The sequence below is a fragment of the Aedes albopictus genome, chromosome 2, assembly GCF_035046485.1.
Source record: "Aedes albopictus strain Foshan chromosome 2, AalbF5, whole genome shotgun sequence".
NCBI classification, from domain to species: Eukaryota; Metazoa; Arthropoda; class Insecta; order Diptera; family Culicidae; genus Aedes; species Aedes albopictus.
The window spans coordinates 360817913-360837741 of record NC_085137.1 but is presented as its reverse complement, the minus strand read 5'-3'; the positions used below and the strand labels follow the sequence as shown (position 1 = coordinate 360837741).

Below are 19829 nucleotides of genomic sequence, written 5' to 3'. Positions count from 1 at the left end.
CTCTCATTTGAAACATTTTGATTCATAACCGTTTGGATGTGCGCGGGTGAAAGCTGTGTAAGTTTGTGCTACGTTAAATGTTAGACCCATTCAAATGAATTTAGTCACTATGTCCGATTTTTTGTTTAAATATTGCAGTGTAATTTTGTCAGCCGTTCCAAAATCCATGTTCAAAATCCACTTGACATAGAAATAACTGTTTGGTGTAAGTAATTTGTATAATCTGTATGTTATATGTTAATAAGTGACTAAATGTGAAATTTGTAGTTTGCCCTGAGGATGAATGAATAAACATTCGAAACGTCGGCTTTTAACCTAACCGGTTGTTTTTAAAGAAATCCGAAGACCGATATAGCGCCAAAAAATCCCATAAATTATCAAGACGGTCGAAAATCAACCAAGATCATGAAAGGTTTTCTAGATGAATGCTTCGAAAAATTTCTGGAGTAATCTTTATGAAAAAAAAATCCAAAAAAATCGTAGATGAATTTCTGGATCAATCTATGCATGATGTTTTTGGAAAGAATTCTTGAAGTATGTATTTACTAAATTTTTAGAATCTATCCATGTAAGACTTTCTCAAGGAGTTCTTGGAGAAATTTCTAGGATATTCTAAAGTCTAAAGGAATCCCTAGAAGATTGTGTGATAAAAAATTCTGACTGAACTTATTTCAAATGGCCTGGATCATTTTTATGTAAATGAATGCAATGATGGATTATAACCAGGGTCCTTGAAAGGATTGTCGTAAATTCTATGGTAGTTTTTTTTTCTATTTACTTTGAAGAAATTTGTAGATAAATCTCTGAAGGAAAATCTGGTGATATATCTGAAGAAATTATTAGTCGAAGTTATAATAAAAGTCATGGAAAATTTTCTGAAAGAATTCCTCGAAAAAAAAATGTGATGGGACCCCTAGGACAGTTTCTAACGGAATCTGTTAGCGAAACTAGTTCCCGGATTGTGGGCACTCGCGACGGAACGTGACCTTTGGGAGTGGTTTACCACCGAAACGAAACGCGACGAAGAACTAGGCAACGTGACACCGTAGTGAGGGTACTCGGATTTTTATGGCGAACGATAGAGATATCGATGTGCACGGTATGGTGGACTGTATTGAACTGTCTTTATTCGATCTACTGATCCTAGTGATCAGTAGAGAGAGAGTTACATGTATGGTAGAAAGAGTGCCTACGATACTCTTATCTGCTTATTTGATAAAAGAATTTTGAGAGTGAGTGTCAGAACAAATTTAGGGGAAATGTATAACCTATGCCTTAACATACCGCCCACCATTGAAATGTAGATTTCAATTAAACTGCCTAACTATGGTGGGTAAGCTTGAAAAACTAACTAGTGTACTGAATGGTACAAAATGTTGTGTAGTAAAGTTACAATTCAAAATTATGAACTATCCCATATTCGTTGGCTTCGTCGTCTTGTTGTTGACTCCTCGGTCGGAACTCGCACGTCGACCAACGATCGCTGGTTGCCTGGTCGGAATTACCACGTCGACCAAAGGTTTCAGAAGTGCAGGCTGCTGTCGTAGACGGGGTAGGTCCTGCCAAGAGGGTAGATTTAAGGACGGCGAAGACAAGGTTCAGAAAACTAAAGGGATACTTAACTTGTGAGGGGACCTTGAGGTCCCCTCCCATCCGACGTCGCTTGTGTTGCTGGCACCTGGATCGACTGGATCGCTGCAGCATCGAAGTCCGGGAGGTTATCCGGAATCGGCAAGACACAAACTCGTGCGATTGCCCGTTTGTAGATTCCATCCTTGGTGCGGACGCTTACAACTCTGATGAGCCCATCGCTGCCCGGGAATACTTCAACAACCCGACCGAAACGCCACTTCTGCGGCGGGAGGTTTTCCTCACGGATAAGCACCATCGTTCCAATGTGGATGTTATCTCGTTCCCGTGTCCAACGGGTACGCTGTTGGAGTCCTGATAAGTATTCCGTCGACCATCGTTTCCATAGACGACGGAGATATTCCTGAATTTGCTGCCACTGCGAAAGCCGATTGCTGGGTAGCTCTTCGTAGGAAGGTTCGGGAATTGCCGTTAGAGGCCGGTGCACCAAGAAATGACCTGGAGTGAGAACATCCAAGTCCTCCGGCGAGTTACTCAGCTGCGTCAGTGGCCGAGAGTTGAGCAGCGCCTCTATTTGCGTAAGGAGCGTCTGGAATTCCTCGGCGGTGACCAAGGCGTTGACCAGTGTGCGACGAAGGTGTGTTTTTAAGGATTTAACCGCGGCTTCCCAGATACCGCCGAAGTGCGACGATCGAGGAGGAATGAAGAAAAACTGGATGCCCTCGGCAGAGCATCGTTGAGCTACATCCAAGCGGCTCTGTTGAGATCGGAACAGCTGTAGAAATTCGTTGAGTGTCCGTTGAGCGCCGACGAAATTGGTGCCGTTGTCGCAAGATATGGTTTTCGGCACCCCTCGACGAGCAGCGAATCTCTTCAAAGAAGCGATGAACGAATCCGTAGATAGGTTTCCTACCAACTCCAAATGTATTGCTTTGGTTGATAGGCAAACAAAAACTGCTACAAAAACCTTCTGTGGGGCAGCCTTTCTCGAAACCGGCCGGAGATAGAACGGACCGCAAAAGTCCACTCCGGTGTTCAGGAACGGTAAAGTTGGCGTTACTCGAACCGATGGTAGATCTGCCATAATTTGCTCGCTTAAGCTGGGTCGGCTGCGGAAACAGTTGACGCATTCGTGCGTTACCTTGCGCACGAGGTTTCGTAGTCGGAGAGGCCAGAATTGTAAACGAATGGTAGCGGTGAGAAGCGTGGGACCTGCGTGCAGCCGATTCAGGTGATAGTATCGCACGACCAGTAGAGTGAACGGATGCTTGTTGTCCAGAATCATTGGCTGCTTTTGAGCGAAAGATATGCCTGCGTTGCTGAGGCGTCCTCGGGTGCGTAGAACTCCATCAACGAGTACCGGAGAGAGCGCTTTCAGTTTGGACGAAGTCTTCACTTGGCCGGTGGCGTGGATTGAACGCAGATCTTTCGCAAAAGAGTCTTGCTGGGCAAGTTTCACGAGCGCCACTAAAGCCTCCTCTAGTTCCGCCGTTGATAGAGCGTCGGTGTTTCTGGTCTCTCGGTTCCGCTTCTTCGAGTTTCTGCAGAATCTCTGCATGTAGGCGACCACACGAACCAAACTCGAAAGGGAAGATTTCAACGAAAATATGGAGTTCTGGACGACCGCTGGAAGGGAAACACTTGGTTTCTCCTGAAGTTGCTCTCGTTCGAAGTGGTCGTCTGATGTTCGTACGGGGTCTGGCCAAAACCTGTTCGGTTGTTGCAGCCAAATGGGACCTTGCCACCATAGCGAGTGCTCAACGAGCTGCTGTGCTGGCATTCCTCGCGAGATGACGTCCGCGGGGTTTTCGATGCCGGGTGTGTGTCTCCATATACCGGAAGCTGTGATTTGCTGAATCTCTGCTACTCGATTTCCTACGAATTTCTTCCAGCGAGAAGGAGACGACGCTAACCAGTGCACAACTATCGTGGAATCGGTCCAAAAGAATGAACGAGCTGGGATTTGCAGACTGCTTTCCACCTTTTCGTACAGATGACTCAAGAGGAGAGCTCCGCAAAGCTCGAGGCGTGGTAAGCGTATCATCTGGTCTAGTTTCTCTGTTCCTTTAGGTGCAACTCTCGATTTCGCAGTAATCAGGTGCACAGATACGCTTCCGCTAGCAGAAACGACGCGGAGATAGATGCAAGCGCCGTACGCGTTCTCGGACGCGTCGCTGAACCCGTGTAGCTCGGTTTGCACAGGATCGCTTACAGAAGCCGCCCACCGTGGAACGGAAAACTCATCCAGAACGTTGAGGTCACTCCGGAAATCTGTCCAGAATTGCTGTTGCTGTACGCATAACGGAAGGTCCCAGGAAACTTTGGATTTCCACAACTCTTGCATAAAGAGCTTGGAACGTAGAACAATGGGCCCTAACAGGCCCAGCGGATCAAACAAGCGTGCCGACTCAGATAGAACCAGCCGTTTGGTGATAGAATCTTCATAAGACCACGAAGGGATCTTGAAACGAAAAATGTCGTCATCTGGTTGCCACAGCAACCCCAAAGTTTTCACCGGCGTCGATGAGGAGTCGAGTTCTAAAAGGCTGCGGTCTTCTCGAAGCTCCGCAGGAATGTTGTAGAGAATGTTGGGACTATTGGAGGCCCACTTATGCAGCTTGAATCCAGCTGACTGCAGGAGATCGATCATCTGGCTGCATACTTCGATTCCTTCTTCTTCGGAATCCACTCCCGAAAGCATATCGTCGATGTAGAAACTTTTCGACAACACCTTAGCAGCTCTGGGGTGAGTCGATTCACCGTCAGACGCAAGCTGCTGAAGACAACGGGTCGCAAGGTACGGTGCCGACGCAGTACCATAGGTAACCGTCAGCAACTCTTAAGTTCGAATGGGTTCTGATGGCGAGGAACGAAAAACGATGCGCTGGAGTTGACGATCAGAGGGGTGCACCAACACCTGTCGGTACATTTTCTGGAGATCAGCAACGATGACGAAACGAGACATCCGGAAACGTAGGAGGATGCTGAACAGCTCGTCTTGAACGACGGGGCCCACCATTAGAGCGTCATTTAGCGAAACGCCGCTATCGGTGGCGCATGAAGCATCGAATACGACGCGAAGTTTCGTCGTAGCACTGTCCGACCGAACGATACAGTGATGAGGCATATAGTATGTTTTCTCGCCAGGCGGCAAGACTTCGTTGCTAGGGTCAATCAGCTCCATATGCCCTAGTTGAAGGTATTCCTGAATGAACGCCTCGTAGTCTCCCAACAGCTGCGGGTTCGACTGCAGTCGCCGTTCAAGTGACATGAAACGGCGAATAGCGATGCTTCGAGACTCTCCAAGTTTCTCGAGAACATCAAGTTTCTTGGGGAGTGAAACTACAAACCGTCCTGAAGGATCGCGGGTTGTGGTTGCGGCAAAGTGAGTTTCGCATGATCGTTCTTCTACTGAGAGGGTTTCGTTCGAGTGACAGGACTCTACCTCCCAGAAACGAGCCAGCTGCTTTTCCAAATCTGCATTAGTGCAGACGAGTGCGACGGCAGAGTGGTTTGTCTCCGTGGCGTCGTATTTACCGGAAACTATCCACCCAAAGACGGTTTCCTTAAGATGGGGAAGCTCCGGTCCAAGATCTACGAATCCTTTCAGCAGCAGGCGATAGTAAACCTCTGCTCCTAAGATGATGTCGATACGGTTGGGTTCGAAGAAGCGAGGGTCGGCGAGTTGGACGAACGATGGGACATTCCAATGATCGGTGTGCAACCGATTTGATGGCAAGATAGGTTTGAATTCCGGCAAGATGTGGAACTTGAGATCGATAGCGTAGTCCGTACAGCGTGAACGGATTGTTGCCATCGTCGATTGCCTAGATGTAGCAGTACTAGGTCCAATGCCCTGAAGCGCTAGGGGATCGTGCTGCCGTCGAAGTTCCAGTTTCTGTGCCAGGTGTTCGCTGAGCAAGTTGCGTTCGGAGCAGCAGTCCAGGAGGGCTCTCGCGAACTGAACGTTTCCCTTGGGGTCTTCTATCTTGACAACAGCAGTCGAGAGGAGAACGATATTTCTATTCGTCGGTGCACTAGCGGAGAGAGCGACTGAAGGACGACCAGAGGTGGAAGGTTCGACCAAAGCAGTGGTTGCGGGAGCGGTAGCGAGAACTTGCGATTGCGAGGCGGAGGAATTCTCTAAAGCTGGTGCGATTGGGGGCTGACCTTGTGGGATAGTGGCAAAGTCCAAATTAAGTCGTAGCACTCGGTCTCAAACTGGGTACCAGTTCTAGTACTACATTTGGTCCCCGGTACCCAAGTTTGACGTTTGGCTGACTACCTCATTTTATACTAACTTTGTGACGTAGTAGTCCACGACGATGTAATAGGGCACCGCACTGTTTTGATTTTGTATGGGATTTTGACGTTTCGTGGCCTTGTTGTTTACAAAACTTCTGTAAGAGTGAAAGAGAAGGAGATAATTTCTTGCACTGCCCTATAGCTCATAACAACAAATAAATTTCAATGTGTCAATCAAAATTTCCGCGGAACGTTAATCCGATTCAACAATTCTGAAAATTCTGAAGCGGTAATGATTTGTTTGCTATTAACTAAAACGGTTTTCACTAGTGTATACGCATTTAATGAAGCTTTTATTGTCTATTTTCCCAGAAGTCGATGGAGATATGTGACTTAGAAATAACTGACCGAATGTTTTCTGTTTCCCGCGCTATGCACATATAGCTATAACTTTTATTTAAACTGTACAAAAGATTCCCAGACATTATGCTCTTACGAGATGCCAAATTATTCGTGCCAGTTGCAACTGGAATTCTTGACACGCGAAAACCGTTTTTACGTCTCTAAACGTACGTGGGGTACAGTAACGCTGGATAGAGGATCAGATCCGTACCCATCACACTACATTCGACGTTCCACTTATGAATTTGGTGAAAAACATTCATTCAGTTTTATTCCAATAATATTTATTATGACGCGCTTCTCCCTGACTCAGACCAGAACCAATATGGTTAGTAAGAAACACACACGGAAACACTTCATAAAATTGTTGGAAAAAACATCGGTACTCAGTTTGGTGTAATGAGGATAGCCCCAAATTCCTACCGCGCCAGGTCAGGAACTGGGAAATGCCATAGGTTGATAGACCAGACGGGGATTGTTTGCATCATTATGTACCAAGTTCCGAAATTAGTTAAAACTGTTTTATATCCAATCCTGAAAAATCAGTGGCATCAGGGTATTATCATGGGCGTTCCTTCATGGAATATGTCTTTCAGATGAAACATGAGCAGTTCTTCAACATATGACTGTATGGTATCCTAAAATAGAAGAGCTTATTATAATAAAACATATCGCACGAAGTTTGAGTTACTGTTTCTGTCCACCGCCATCAATTTTCTTGTTTATATTAGCACAAACAACATATTGGTTACTCTTAGCAATAACAACGGAGTACTAGAAATTCAATTTGGAGTGAAGTTCAAGGTATTATTGATCATAGGTAGCATATATTTTACCGCTAGTACTTCGTGTACCGCGAAATTTTCAAGTGTTGTATGGGAGTCGGAGGTCTTTATTTAGTCTTTGATAGTGGGTTTTTTGGATTGCGATAGCGATTGATCTTGTCCTTGGCTGGATCCGTTGTTTGCAGTGCGCAAATGCAGCATCGTATGGTGCTTTTGGCCGCAAACACGACAAGCTGAGCTAGGACAAGCCCGAATCAAATGAGAGGAGGAGAGACAATTCAAACACAAACCAGCTTTTTTGACTGATTCTAGCCTTTGGGAAGGATTCATGTTATGGAAGGAATTGCATTTGAATGGAGAATGGAAAGGATTTTGACAGTGTGGACAAGCTTTCTTCGGCACGGCTGTGGTTGAGGGTAGAGCCCACCTTGGGCTTCTGCGCTGGTCTTCCATGGTCTTGGCGGGATTCCGATGGTCGAGGCTTAGCGAGCGCTAACGGTTGAAGGGTGGCCAAATGGTCGCGCAGAAACGTTAGCATATCTTCGTACGTGGGCGCTTCTCGAGAGTTGTGGGCCCGCTCCCAGTGCCTTTGAGTTTCGGCATCGAGACGCGTGTAGAGTATGTGAGCCAACAGGTGCGACCACCCCTTCGTAGGAAGTCCGATCTTCCTCAGCTGCAGCAAATTGCGCTCGTACGAATCGATGAGATTCACTAGGGCATCGTACGATTCCCGCTTAATTGGCTCGGATTCCAAAAAACTGTTCATCAGAGCGCGTGAGATCATCTTCTTATTCTCGAACCGTTGTTCAAGCATTTGCCACGCCACGTCGAAATTGGTAGCCGTCACTTCGATTGACTCCACCAAAGTTCTAGCTTCCTTGGTGAGCACCGAAAGCAGATAGTTGAACTTGTCGAGCGACGATAGCGAGACATCTTTGCCGATCGTGTTCTGGAACGCATCGCGAAAGCTTAACCAGTCCTTCACACTACCGTCAAAAGGGGGGATTTTGAAAACTGGGAGGTTAACGCGGGAGTAAGGGGTTTGGCCAGGCGGAGAGGAAGAGGAGGAGGCTGCAGCTGTCGTGTTGCTTCTTTGGGACACCAAAAAATCTTTCACGTCGAAATAACGGTTCTCGAAATCCAACCGCGTCTTTCGGTTAGCGGTATTCATGTCCTTTTTCACTTGCGCATCCTTCTCTGCCTCTCCTGAGCTCGATGCTGCCAGATCTTGCTCTTGCCGTGCTTCAACTTTGGCCCGATTCTCGCGGAACTCCTTAAAAAGGGTTTCCAAGTACTCCAAACGTGAAGCAATTCTCGTCCGATCACGCTGTGGATCGAAATTGGCAACAAAAGATTCCACGTTGACGAGGGAATCCAAGTACCCACGCTCAGCCTTGGTTAATTTGCGCAATGTCATACTGGCGAATAGTGTCGATAATTTTCCAAATCAAAATCCAAGTCAAAATCCCAAAAACGTAGCCAGGTCAATTTGCCCAAAAAAGGTGTAAATCGCAAACAATTTCCTTACAAACTATAGAAAAACTCGCATGCAATAATTTATTTTTGATCGGGTTATCGTACCTTAGTCTCGGTGTACTCACGCTACCAGAGCTACAATAGCTCTATTGTAATCCAATCCGAGCGACGACGCCGCAAACAGAACGATGGTGCTCCGTGCCTGTTGGATGCAGCGTGCCTGGCCTTGACACTGGTCCGTCGAAATTGATTCTATAGCTTGATCGAATCCGCTATCGCCGATTGTTAAACCGACGCCTATAGACCAGCGTGCAAGCGAACAAAGCAACACAATGGTGCTGCTTGTGGTATTCACACACAAAAGATCACTTTTGAAGCCACGTGTTGGCTACCGCAAACTCACTTATTCCCAAATCCGGTTCGAAGGACCATTAAATGTTAGCGAAACTAGTTCCCGGATTGTGGGCACTCGCGACGGATAGTGACCTTTGTGAGTGGCTTACCACCGAAACGAAACGCGACGAAGAACTAGGCAACGTGACACCGTAGTGAGGGTACTCGGATTTTTATGGCGAACGATAGAGATATCGATGTGCACGGTTTGGTGGACTGTATTCAACTGTCTTTATTCGATCTACTGATCCTAGTGATCAGTAGAGAGAGAGTTACATGTATGGTATTTTTTTTTTTTTTTATCTAGTTCATTTATTTGGGGCTCAATCGTTACATGTATGGTAGAAAGAGTGCCTACGATACTCTTATCTGCTTATTTGATAAAAGAATTTTGAGAGTGAGTGTCAGAACAAATTTAGGGGAAATGTATAACCTATGCCTTAACAGAATCCCTGCAGAAAATTCCCGAATCAGTCTCACATTAAAAAAAGAGGCCCTGGAGGAATTTCTAAAGAAAACTTAGGAAGATTTCATGACAGATTCTCAAAAAAAAAAATCTAAGCAAACCCCGGGGAAAATTTTGGAATAAATCCTTGGAAGATCGTTTAAGAGAATGCTTAAAGTAATTTCCGAAGGATTTTTCGGAAAAATCTAGAAAAGTTCGGAAAGCTTTTTTTTAATGATTTTTAGAAAAAATTCTGAAGACATTTTTGGTAGATTTTTTAAAGAAATCACCATTAGCTTCTCCGAACGAATGCATAGAAAAAAAATCGGAATAAATATCCTGATGTATTTCTGAACTAATCCCTGGGAAAATTTCTCAAACAATCTTTGAAATGATTTGTGAAAAATCATGGAGATAGGGGAAATCGGGGCATAATGGGCACCCCTGTTTTTTTCGAAACCGTTGACTTTTATGTTAAATTTTTAATGCATAAGTGTGAAGGAACAAGTCATTGTTCTATTTTTCAAAAGCCATGTTTAGCCATGAGTACTGTTAAATGTTGGAAGTGATGTTAATTCGGAAATGTTTTGCTGTAAATAATCAAATTTCTTCGATTAACAGAGAGTTGTAAGTTGAAAATAATACTCATTTTGAGTGTCAGATTAGGTTTGCAGACTTCCTTTTCAATTTATCTATCAAACATCAATTGTTCAAAGAAGCAGCTTTGCCTGGAAGCTTTTAATCAGGTATACACATCGTATGAACTTTTCTACCGTTTTCGGAAAAGCCCTTCAGTCCGACGGCTCATTAGGGATCGCTTGTTCTATGCAAAATTTGGATAAACTGCCCATCCCTTTTCTTTTGTTTCTCTTTTCCGTTTATTGAATGAAAAGTTTATTGAGCCTAAGCACCGCCGCTTTTTCCCTTTTGTTACGGAACTAATGGATGCTTAGTACCGGCGTGCAAGCCGAGCCGTGCGAAGCCAGTTCTGATGTGCATGCATATTTTATTCGGAGCTCAGCGTAATTGGATCACAGCTGCCTCCGGTTGTGTTTGCTTCCATCCTCACCAATCCGCTCGCTCGTTCACCACCCGTGACTGATCCGGATAAGTTTCATTCATGCTTGTCACGGTTCCATGTTTTCGGTTGGGGAAAATAACTTACTTTCTCATTAGCGCCAACGAATCTCCGAAGAGAAATGCCTTGGAAATTTGTTTGTGTATCTATTATCATCACACACAAGAACGAAGAAAGCTGGTAGGTAAGCACATTCTCTTCCTTTCGCATTTGGCTGGCGCATCTATTTTCGCCTGTCTGACAAACCCCGGTGATGGTGGAAGAGTTTCGCACATAAATTAGCACGTGCTTAGTTGGACTTTTTGTCAGATGGTAGTTTCTGCTGGGGCGATGGTGCAGAATGCATCCATCACTTTGTACATTTACTCTTCAAAAGATCTGACCAAACGTTCTTTAAAAAAAGATTGAAATGCCCATGGCATCTCATGTGACAATTCCAGGTGATAAAACTTTTTGATCGGTATAGATACATTGCATTTTGTTTTCTGGATTGGTATGGAGTAAAAGCCATCCGTTGCTATAGGGTATATTACACTTGTTCACCCTGTGAGTTCAACAGAATCTGTCAACGACAATCGCAATACTGTCTACTGAAAGGTAGGATTTCAGCTATAGTACATATGTATATTCAGTTTGACTGTTTGTCAAATATGTTTCGGCCTATATTTCGTTTCACTGAGATAAATATTGTTCTTTGGATGGACGCACCAGCTGGGGTGGCTTTGGTGTAGACACAGACGTGATAAATTAGTAATTTATGTAGTCTAATGGATCGAACGGTAGGTAATGTTCGTTGGAGAGTGTTTCGTGAAAAGAAGAATTGACTCCAAAAACATTCTTGTCTTCGGCATCGGAAGCCAAGTAGTATGGCCAGGTGTGTGATTCAATATAATTCATAGCTGTCGATTAATTTTGTGTTAGCTTTTTTATGTGACTGGTCTTCACCTCCATCTTCCTTCACCTTCTTCGAACATTTCATAGGAAGCTTTTTAGAAAATTCTCTCGGCTATTCATTTGGAAATTTTTCAGACAATTAAGGGATTCCTTCCAAAATGCATTTAGCAGTTTCTTTGTGAATCCCTTCAGCCATTCCTTTGGAAATTTCTCAGACAACAACTTCCAATATACAGAAAATCCAGATATGTACATACATACAGATACGATAATTATATTATAATCAATATCATTAAATTTAAAACTTTTCATTATGTCAAGAAATCTATTAACCCTTAGGGGCGATACACAAATTATGTCACGCAAAAATCGACCTTTTTCAACCCCCCTCCCCCCTATGTCACATTTTTTGTATGGGACCTCAATATTTTTTGTAAGGGTCGTCACGTTGTGGAAAACCCCCCTCCCCCCTAAGGGCGTGACGTAATTTGTGTACGACCCCTTAAAGGATGTGGACAACTTTTTTGCATAGTTTTACTTATAGCTTTTGACCCAGTTAGTGGATTTTCAAAACCAAAATGTTTTTATCAAGGGGATTAGTTGTGCTATCATATGCATATATGGGGATTAGGTTATGCTAGAGCATTTTGGAGATATAGCTGGACATGTAGTGTACACCACTTGTTCTTCATTGGATTCCGCGTTTTATTTCTATGTACATGTGATATATTTCAAAAGAAATTGCATAATACCGTCGTTAGGGGTGAGAATGGGTCAAAAAAGGATACTCAAAGATTGTTTGTTCAATAACAAATGCAATTGAAGTCGGAATAACTTTTTATTTGGTATGTATACTTTTCTATGTGGTAATGATAGTTTAGCAAGAAAGAATCACATTATATGAATTGCTTACTAAACTACAAATAATTGAAAATTGACCCAATCTCACCCCTTAGAGAGGGTGAGAATGGGTCAAAGTATTCGAAATCGCCTATCTAAGAATATAAATTAATTTTATTGATCATATCTAGTCAACCTACTTAAAATACAATGTAACAATGACGAATAAAAACTAAGGTAATTTTAAAAGTTGATTAATCCACCTAAAAGGGCTAATACAACCGACAAAATGGTTGAAATTTGATAAAATAACGTTTGTATGTTGTACCGCCATTTTATCCACCACAATCATCCTCATTTAAAGTTTCAACCTTCATGATAGGAGGGGGGGGGGTTACAATGAGAGAGGGGCGCATTGAAAGATTCATTGAAAAAAACATGATATTTTTAGTTTACTGTAAGGAATGTTTTGAAACCCTCCTGACACGAATGCCACAATAATGGCAAAGTGGTAAATAAATAAATAAATAAACAAACTCTCCGTTAGAAACTTTTATGAACATGATCATTGGCCTCGATATTGCCAATGCAAATCACTCCATCTCAAGATAAAGGGTCGTTCAAATATTACATTACGCAACGTTTCACATTATTAGACCCTTTCCTACAATAACATTTAAACAAATTTTAATAAATTTTGTATGAGTCCTAGCACAACGGTAAACTTATTCTTTTTTCTTTAGTATTCTTATGTTTTTTTTATGAAAGATCCTTATACGGCACTCTTGATTTATAAAGCTCAAGTGAAATACTTAATCATCAATCTAGTATGCCGCAATTCGACGTTCGTTCGCTTTCCAACATTGTACTATGTTACCGGTATAACAGCCCCGGCCCCGGTATTTCCTGGATCCCACTGCCCTCTGGTGGTTTCCCGATATTTCCTTAAAATTTCAAAAATGAGTGGAGAAGAAGAACGCTATTAAGTATATTTTGTGAGCTTACGATATTGCAGTACACTTAAGATTAGCTGATGATTAGAGGAGTTGTCCAAACGCATGGGTTTATTGTTACAAATGATTTAAGGCACTAAACGTATGAACACACTCGCTTGATACTTCTTCGACATATTTTCGAAAGAAAGCGTACTTTTATGAAGATACGGTAAACATGGCACCACTTTAACGTCAAATGGGGACTGGATAACAAGTTGAATTTTCAAATAAGGTTATGTGCACTCGATAACTTGCTTGACCCAATCTCACCCCCATTCTTAATATTTAGAAATAGGGTCGAAAATATCGAATTTTTAAATAAAAAGTGACTTGACAGCCCACTTTTTTCGTTGTATCTACCAGGTAATACCTACAGTTAACCACTTATAAGAAAATTTATGATTAGGTGCTTGCGTGAAACATTGCGAAGGAGAAATTTTTTCAGAGTGATTCACTAGTAGTTTCATCATAGAAGTTTAGCCACAAATTTAACAATAAACGATTATTGCTAAACATCTTATTCTGCACCATGGCGTGTAAAAACATCTCCTCTTTGAAATGTTATGAAATTTTAAAATTAGCGATAGTTGATGAGCTATTTCAATTTTTATGTTTCTCCATTTTGACCCAATCTCACCCCCCAGACCCATTGTCACCCCCATCGACGGTATTCTTTGTTTGGGTTGGGGCTGTTAGATAGAAATGTCTTATGCCCTTTTACAGCTGTAACATAGATCTCCAGGTTATCTAAAACGTCCAGAAGTTTTGAACTTTGTTTACTGAATACAAATAGTTGTGTTTACTTTTTAAATCACTTGAACTTGCTGAATTACATTCAAATATACATTTTAAAACATGAAATGATGGTAGTCATGACCTAGTGATGTTCTAGGCAACTTAAAATAGCTCTGGAGTTCTGATTGTAAGGCATTTACCTGTAATACTATATCAGACTAATGTCTGAATGTCAGAACTGTTTTCATTAGATCCATACACATAAATCAGAGTATGAAAGACTAACTGCACATCAATGGCGATACCTTAGACCATCCAAATCATTTTGAAGTTAAGGTCTGGATATCTACACCCGTAATAACACATAGGGTGCTTTTAAAACTTGCTATAGTGCGTTTTGGTAGTCATAGAAGATCAGTTGAATCATATGATACTTGTATACACATCATAGAGGCATCCTGAATCATCCGAACTATTCTGAAGTTTAGAAATATGATTTGAATTTGAAATGGTATATCAACAGAAGTGTACAAACATCAGAGTTTGCCCATTTGATTCATACACATACACTCGTCACAAAGAAGATCAGTTTGATTCACGTGATAATTGAATATACATCTTAGAAGCGTCCCGGATCATCCAAACTGTTCAGAAAATGAGACATATAATTCCCAAGTAACACCGAAAACATAATCAGAAGTCTTAAACTAATAATTTTGTCCTATAACAGTTGTTTCAAAGTTTTTCAAAACAAATGTTGTCTTGTATAAGTCATATTCATGATTCTAAAAACTAGTCTTTAATGATCTCTTATTAAAAAGTCGTATTTGAGTAAATATTTTGACTTTTTAAACAAATCTGACATATTGTTATCAATTTTGTTGGATATGTTCTAATAATGTTTATTTTGCCGCAATATGACAAGTCTGATTAAGTTTTATATATGTCTTAATATGTTCATCAAACATATTCTCGGTAGGGACTTTCGGTTCTTCAGATTTGTGCTCATAAAATTCGAGCTGTGGCTTCGTCATATCTTCACCTTAACGTTTCGCTAATAAATGCAAATACATTACAACACTCCAATTTATTGGGTTTCACATTACAACATATTTCCTGTATTGCACGCGAACTTTCAATAGCGAGCTTTCAATAAATTCTTCTCTATACTACTGACGTCCAACTTACCCGATTATTGTTATAAATATATAAACTATCACAATATTTTGCAGATCACATTTATATTTTACGACATAAAATGGCTTGATTTATACCATTGGTTTGCTTGAATAAGATGAATGGCGTCAATAGTGACGTAGATCGCAAAGGAAATTTCTTCATGCCTACCACACGATAAACAAATGAAAGCCCCTCTACAGCTCAACAGACTCAATATGTTTGATAAGTCGTATTAGAGTAATATTTTCAGTCTTACTTCCAATACTTGTTTTGGTTAAGTTCTGTCGAAACATAATATGTTTCATTTGTTCCTGTGAAGTCATATTGAGGGTGTTTCAGGAACTCGATCATTTGTCCATATTCCGGAAGTTCTGATTGCTTCCCAAAGTTCACGAGTCTGATCGTCCAACACACGCGTCAACAGGGTTACGACAAACATCTGGGACATTCCGGTGAGCCGCTGATCTAACTTGATAAGATTATCGACGTGACGGGAGCATTCATCCACCAGGCTACGCAAATCCTTCGATGATTTTTTCGATATCTTCTTCATATTCAGCAGACCAAGGATGTGTGACTCGATAATCAGCCGCTGGTTACCGAAGCGTTCTTCCAGAATCTCCCATGCTCTTGTATAGTTGTTGTTTTGTAACGTTTCTATATCGATGACACCTTCCGCGTCGTTCTTCAATGAATTTTCCAAATGATACAGCTTTACCGCATCGGAATCGTTGGATCGCTGCATCATGTCTTGAAACATAGCCTTGAAACGTGGCCATGCTTCATATCGTCCGTCAAAGGTCGGTAAGGGTGTGCGATACGAATGGTTGTTGACAACAACTGGTTGGCCTGATGGTTGGTTTATTGAGGTTGATCTTGATGGCACGGAACGATTTTCTTTCTCCAAATCTTCTATCATTGTTTCCACCTTGACCAGAGTTTCGTAATAAAGATCTTCAAATTCGATATATTTCTCCTCCTGGACTTGTACGTTTTCATCCCGGAATTGGTCCCTGTACCCGTTCCGCCAGTCCATCGTCCACCTATGATTCGTTGGGCTCACGGCCGAGCCCAAACAGAGGGTTTCTGCAGTATGTATGCAAACATGTGTAACATGATGACATGTTCAGTATGTTTCATAAGTCATATATAAGTAATATTTTCAGTCTGTCTTTCAATACTTGTTTTTGATGAAGTTTTTGTTAAACATAATATGTTTTGTTTGTTTACATTAAGTCATATTGATGTTTTTTCAATGCGTAAACAAACATATGTAACATAAACTAAAGTCATTATTTTTAACTAGGCTATGTTACAGTACCGATCATAAAAATGTCGACATGATGTTCAATATGTAATAAATTAAGAATAAAAACTATACTTTTACCGTGCCAATGCTGTACAATTTTGATTGTATTAATTAATAAAATTTCAATTGGCTCGATGGCATAGGGTAGAAGCTTCAGTTTTGGCCAGTCCGGAGTTTTGGCTATAGTGCGGTATTGAGCCTGTTGCAATCAAAATCGGCGTAAATTTAATTTTTACTAGTAGATCCTAATACAATATGATGATTACAGCTGTGAAAACCACACATTTTGATTAAAAACGGGAAGAAAAAAATATATTTGCTTAAAAAATCTGCTCTCATATATCTATTTTGGCCAGGGTGCTTCTAATTTGGCCACTCCCATAAGAAATACACGTGATTGGCCAAAATAGAAACCAAACTTAAAAATATGGCCAAAACTGCGGCAGAGCTTCTATTTTGGCCAGTGCCACTTTTAATACAAAAATCAAGTATTAGCTTGATTTCTGCATTTTTCCTTCAAAATATAGATTGAAACCTTTCATTTGACGCATTGATTGTTTTCATGGGATTATTGGTTATTTTTATAAAAATGATTTCCCTTAGACTGGCCAAAACCGGTGCCCGCACCCTACATCAATTTTTCTAGATGGAAATTCTTATCGACTTTCATCGCTTTTTTATGAAAAATTACCCATTTTACGAACCGACAACTGTAGTGACACTACCTCCTGTCAAATTTTCGTTTATAGAATCAGCCCAAAAATGTTAAATACTTATTCTTCTTCTTCTGACTTTGTCAACACTGGACCAAAGCTGGCTTCTCAGCTTAGTGTTAGTCTACGAGCACTTCCTCAGTTATTTATTTAGAGCTTCCTCTGCCAATGTCAATTTTGCATGTGTGTCACTTTAAAATTTCTTCATTCGTATCCATATAAATTGTGATGGCTGAATGTATGACATTGTAAAAAGAATATTCTCAATTCACATTTACAAATTTTTCAGATTGGTAAGCATTAAGCTAATTTCTAATCATATCTCGAATCATTTAGCATGCCGTGCCCAAGTATGCCATTTATTTTTTCATTAATACTTTTAATATTTATAAAATATCCAGTCAAATATCCCATTTTTATCCATGATGTATGATTTTTATGCAGGAATTAGAAATATTATTTAGGAAAACAAAGCACTTTAGGTTACACATGCTCAAATAAAACGATGGTTTTAATTTGTTTTATTTTATTATCCTTCAAAGATACGTGTTTATAAGGCGCATTAAAATTATTGAAGTACAAATTCATATTTCACCAGAAAAAAATGACTCGCACCACAATTTCTGGTCATAGAAAGCCAATTTTAAGTTGAAATAGTGTAGCTGAAATAATAATGCAAGCCATATTTTGCACTTGAATAGTTTTTTTTTTTGACATTTTGAAACTGAGTTGAAAACGGTTATGCAACAAACATTGATTACGCTTTTGAAAAGAAACTGAATTTTCATCCTCAATTAGAAAAAGAAGACGTGTAGTTTGTTTATTGAAAGTTGTCAGAATTATGTACTGTAAACATACTAAGAAACATTTTTAAGTATGCTTCGATTCATATAGAACATGATTATAACATCTCAAATATGTTGCCGAAGCTCAACCTTCTGCGCTTTTTCGGTCATATATCTGTCTGAAAAACGGTTTTATTGTTATGAACCAAAACAGAGTAACTGGTCATATTGGAGTCGAAATAATTCCTATAGAACATGTTGTGTTACTTGGGTTGGCATGTGTAATAGTCTATAAAAAAAATAGTACAAATATCAGAATTTGCGCATTTGATTTATACATGTAATGCTAATAATGGGAGACAAATTTCTAGTGCGTCAGGGATATCTGAGGTAACTTGTAATAGCATATGGTTAAGGCCTCCATATCTACAACCCGTAGCAAATCATCGGCTCAGACTCGTGCACAAGAAAGAAAGGCAAGGGAGGGGTTTTTCGTAGTTTTCGTAAAGGCGGAGTGGCACCTAGTTCACGGAATTTCGGAAATGTGAGGGGTTTAACCCCCTAAACTCCTCCCTTGTGCACGAGCTTGCATCGGCTACATTTCAAACTTATTGTAGAGTATTGCAGTAGACATATTGAATCAATTCAATCATATTAAATCAATTCAATCATATTTGATCATCCAAATCATGCTGATGATGAGATCAGTTCAAATTGGTAATGATTTTTAAAAATTGAGCACTCATATCAGATTTGAAACTAATTTTCATATATGTACTGCAAGTAATATTATGCTTTGAATTTGTAGACATTCTTTCAAATGAACCTCCGAACAAAATCCAAAATAAAAGTTGTTGAAACGCGCATAGAATAACATGAATCGCTGTGGTTCATTTTTCTTTGTTCACGAGATCATTTACCCTAGGCTAGTTTATATTGGGGCCCACAGCTTTACTCCCTTTTAAAAAAATATTGTTATTCGTCGTGTAGAAAAAAGAACAATCTCAACCAGGGGCGTACAATTTCGTTTCAATGATACACTTTCATGCAACATTTGAATGAGTCACTTCAAGTGTTTCATACATTTTTCTAATGACTCGGTCGTTAAAAAAAAATTTTCCACTCATCGTAGCACTCGGTAGTCTCCCACCCGGTCGCATTGCTTGTGCTTCACCCGTCAGAGCATTAGTGTCTCACTGGTGCGCGCTAGTCTCTCAATGGTTACGGGTGCCGGTTAATTGGATTTAAGTGGTCGAATTTGTTATCCTCTTTCATAAAACATAATTATCATTCTATTGGCGTGCACCACTATTTTAAAATGTGGTTTAAATAGTGTTTTTAGCATGATGAAGAATTTCAATGACTCATAAATGAAACGAAAATCCAAGTGTATCATTCCATGTTTCATACACACTTGTTTCTGTAGCAGCAACGAACGAGTGTGTTGCTGGGTGAGAGATGAAGCATCACAGCAGTCCGTTCGCATGGGAAACGATTTGCTACAGTCGTCGTACGTCATGTTTTCCTTTCGAAATTGCACGACCCTGATCTCAACTGGTTGTAGAAGTAAAACAATCAACGTATTATTACTGTTAACCCGTAAGAACCGGGACAATTTTTTTTTTTTTGGTAAAATTGCAATATCTCTTTGATTTACCCTGGAGTCATTTTTGTGCTAATAAATGCATTGTACCTTCCCCCTTTTACTGGTAGTCGAAAAGCTTTTTTTTTGCTCAAATGCCTTTGTTTTGCTAATCATCAATAGTTCTCATTGATCCTTGACATGCAACGTATTTACCCATCATAGTCTGTTGAAGTTTTGATCACAGAGCTATTCTTAGGCCCCTGAAGTATTCCGAAAATTGTGTCATAAATCCAACATTCTAAACCAAATTTTATACACGATGAATGATCACAGAACATGGTCTACGGTACTAGCCTCAAACCAGCCCTCGACAATTCATG

General features: G+C 40.7%; 2 protein-coding genes across 2 annotated transcripts; both read right to left on the bottom strand.

Annotated features, from left to right (window-relative positions):
• Positions 1-1618: 1618 nt before the first annotated feature.
• LOC134286767 (uncharacterized) lies at positions 1619-4291 on the bottom strand. The gene has a single exon (XM_062848438.1). The coding sequence runs from the start codon at positions 4289-4291 to the stop codon at positions 1619-1621; it is 2673 nt and encodes an 890-aa protein (XP_062704422.1).
• Positions 4292-4429: 138 nt separating this feature from the next.
• Positions 4430-8439, bottom strand: LOC134286766 (uncharacterized). Its single transcript, XM_062848437.1, has 2 exons — positions 7425-8439; positions 4430-5760 (listed from the first exon to the last, which is right to left on the bottom strand). Exons 1-2 carry the CDS (start codon positions 8437-8439, stop codon positions 4430-4432), a joined length of 2346 nt encoding a protein of 781 aa, XP_062704421.1.
• Positions 8440-19829: the final 11390 nt, after the last annotated feature.

Bases quoted from the DNA above. Each gene is read 5' to 3' on its own strand.
- LOC134286767 (XM_062848438.1), bottom strand. From the start codon at position 4,291: ATGCTTTCGGGAGTGGATTCCGAAGAAGAAGGAATCGAAGTATGCAGC.
- LOC134286766 (XM_062848437.1), bottom strand. From the start codon at position 8,439: ATGACATTGCGCAAATTAACCAAGGCTGAGCGTGGGTACTTGGATTCC. The intron at 5,761-7,424 runs GTGCCGAAGAAA...CTATCCCACAAG, and splicing joins CTCTACCCTCAACCACAGCC to GTCAGCCCCCAATCGCACCA.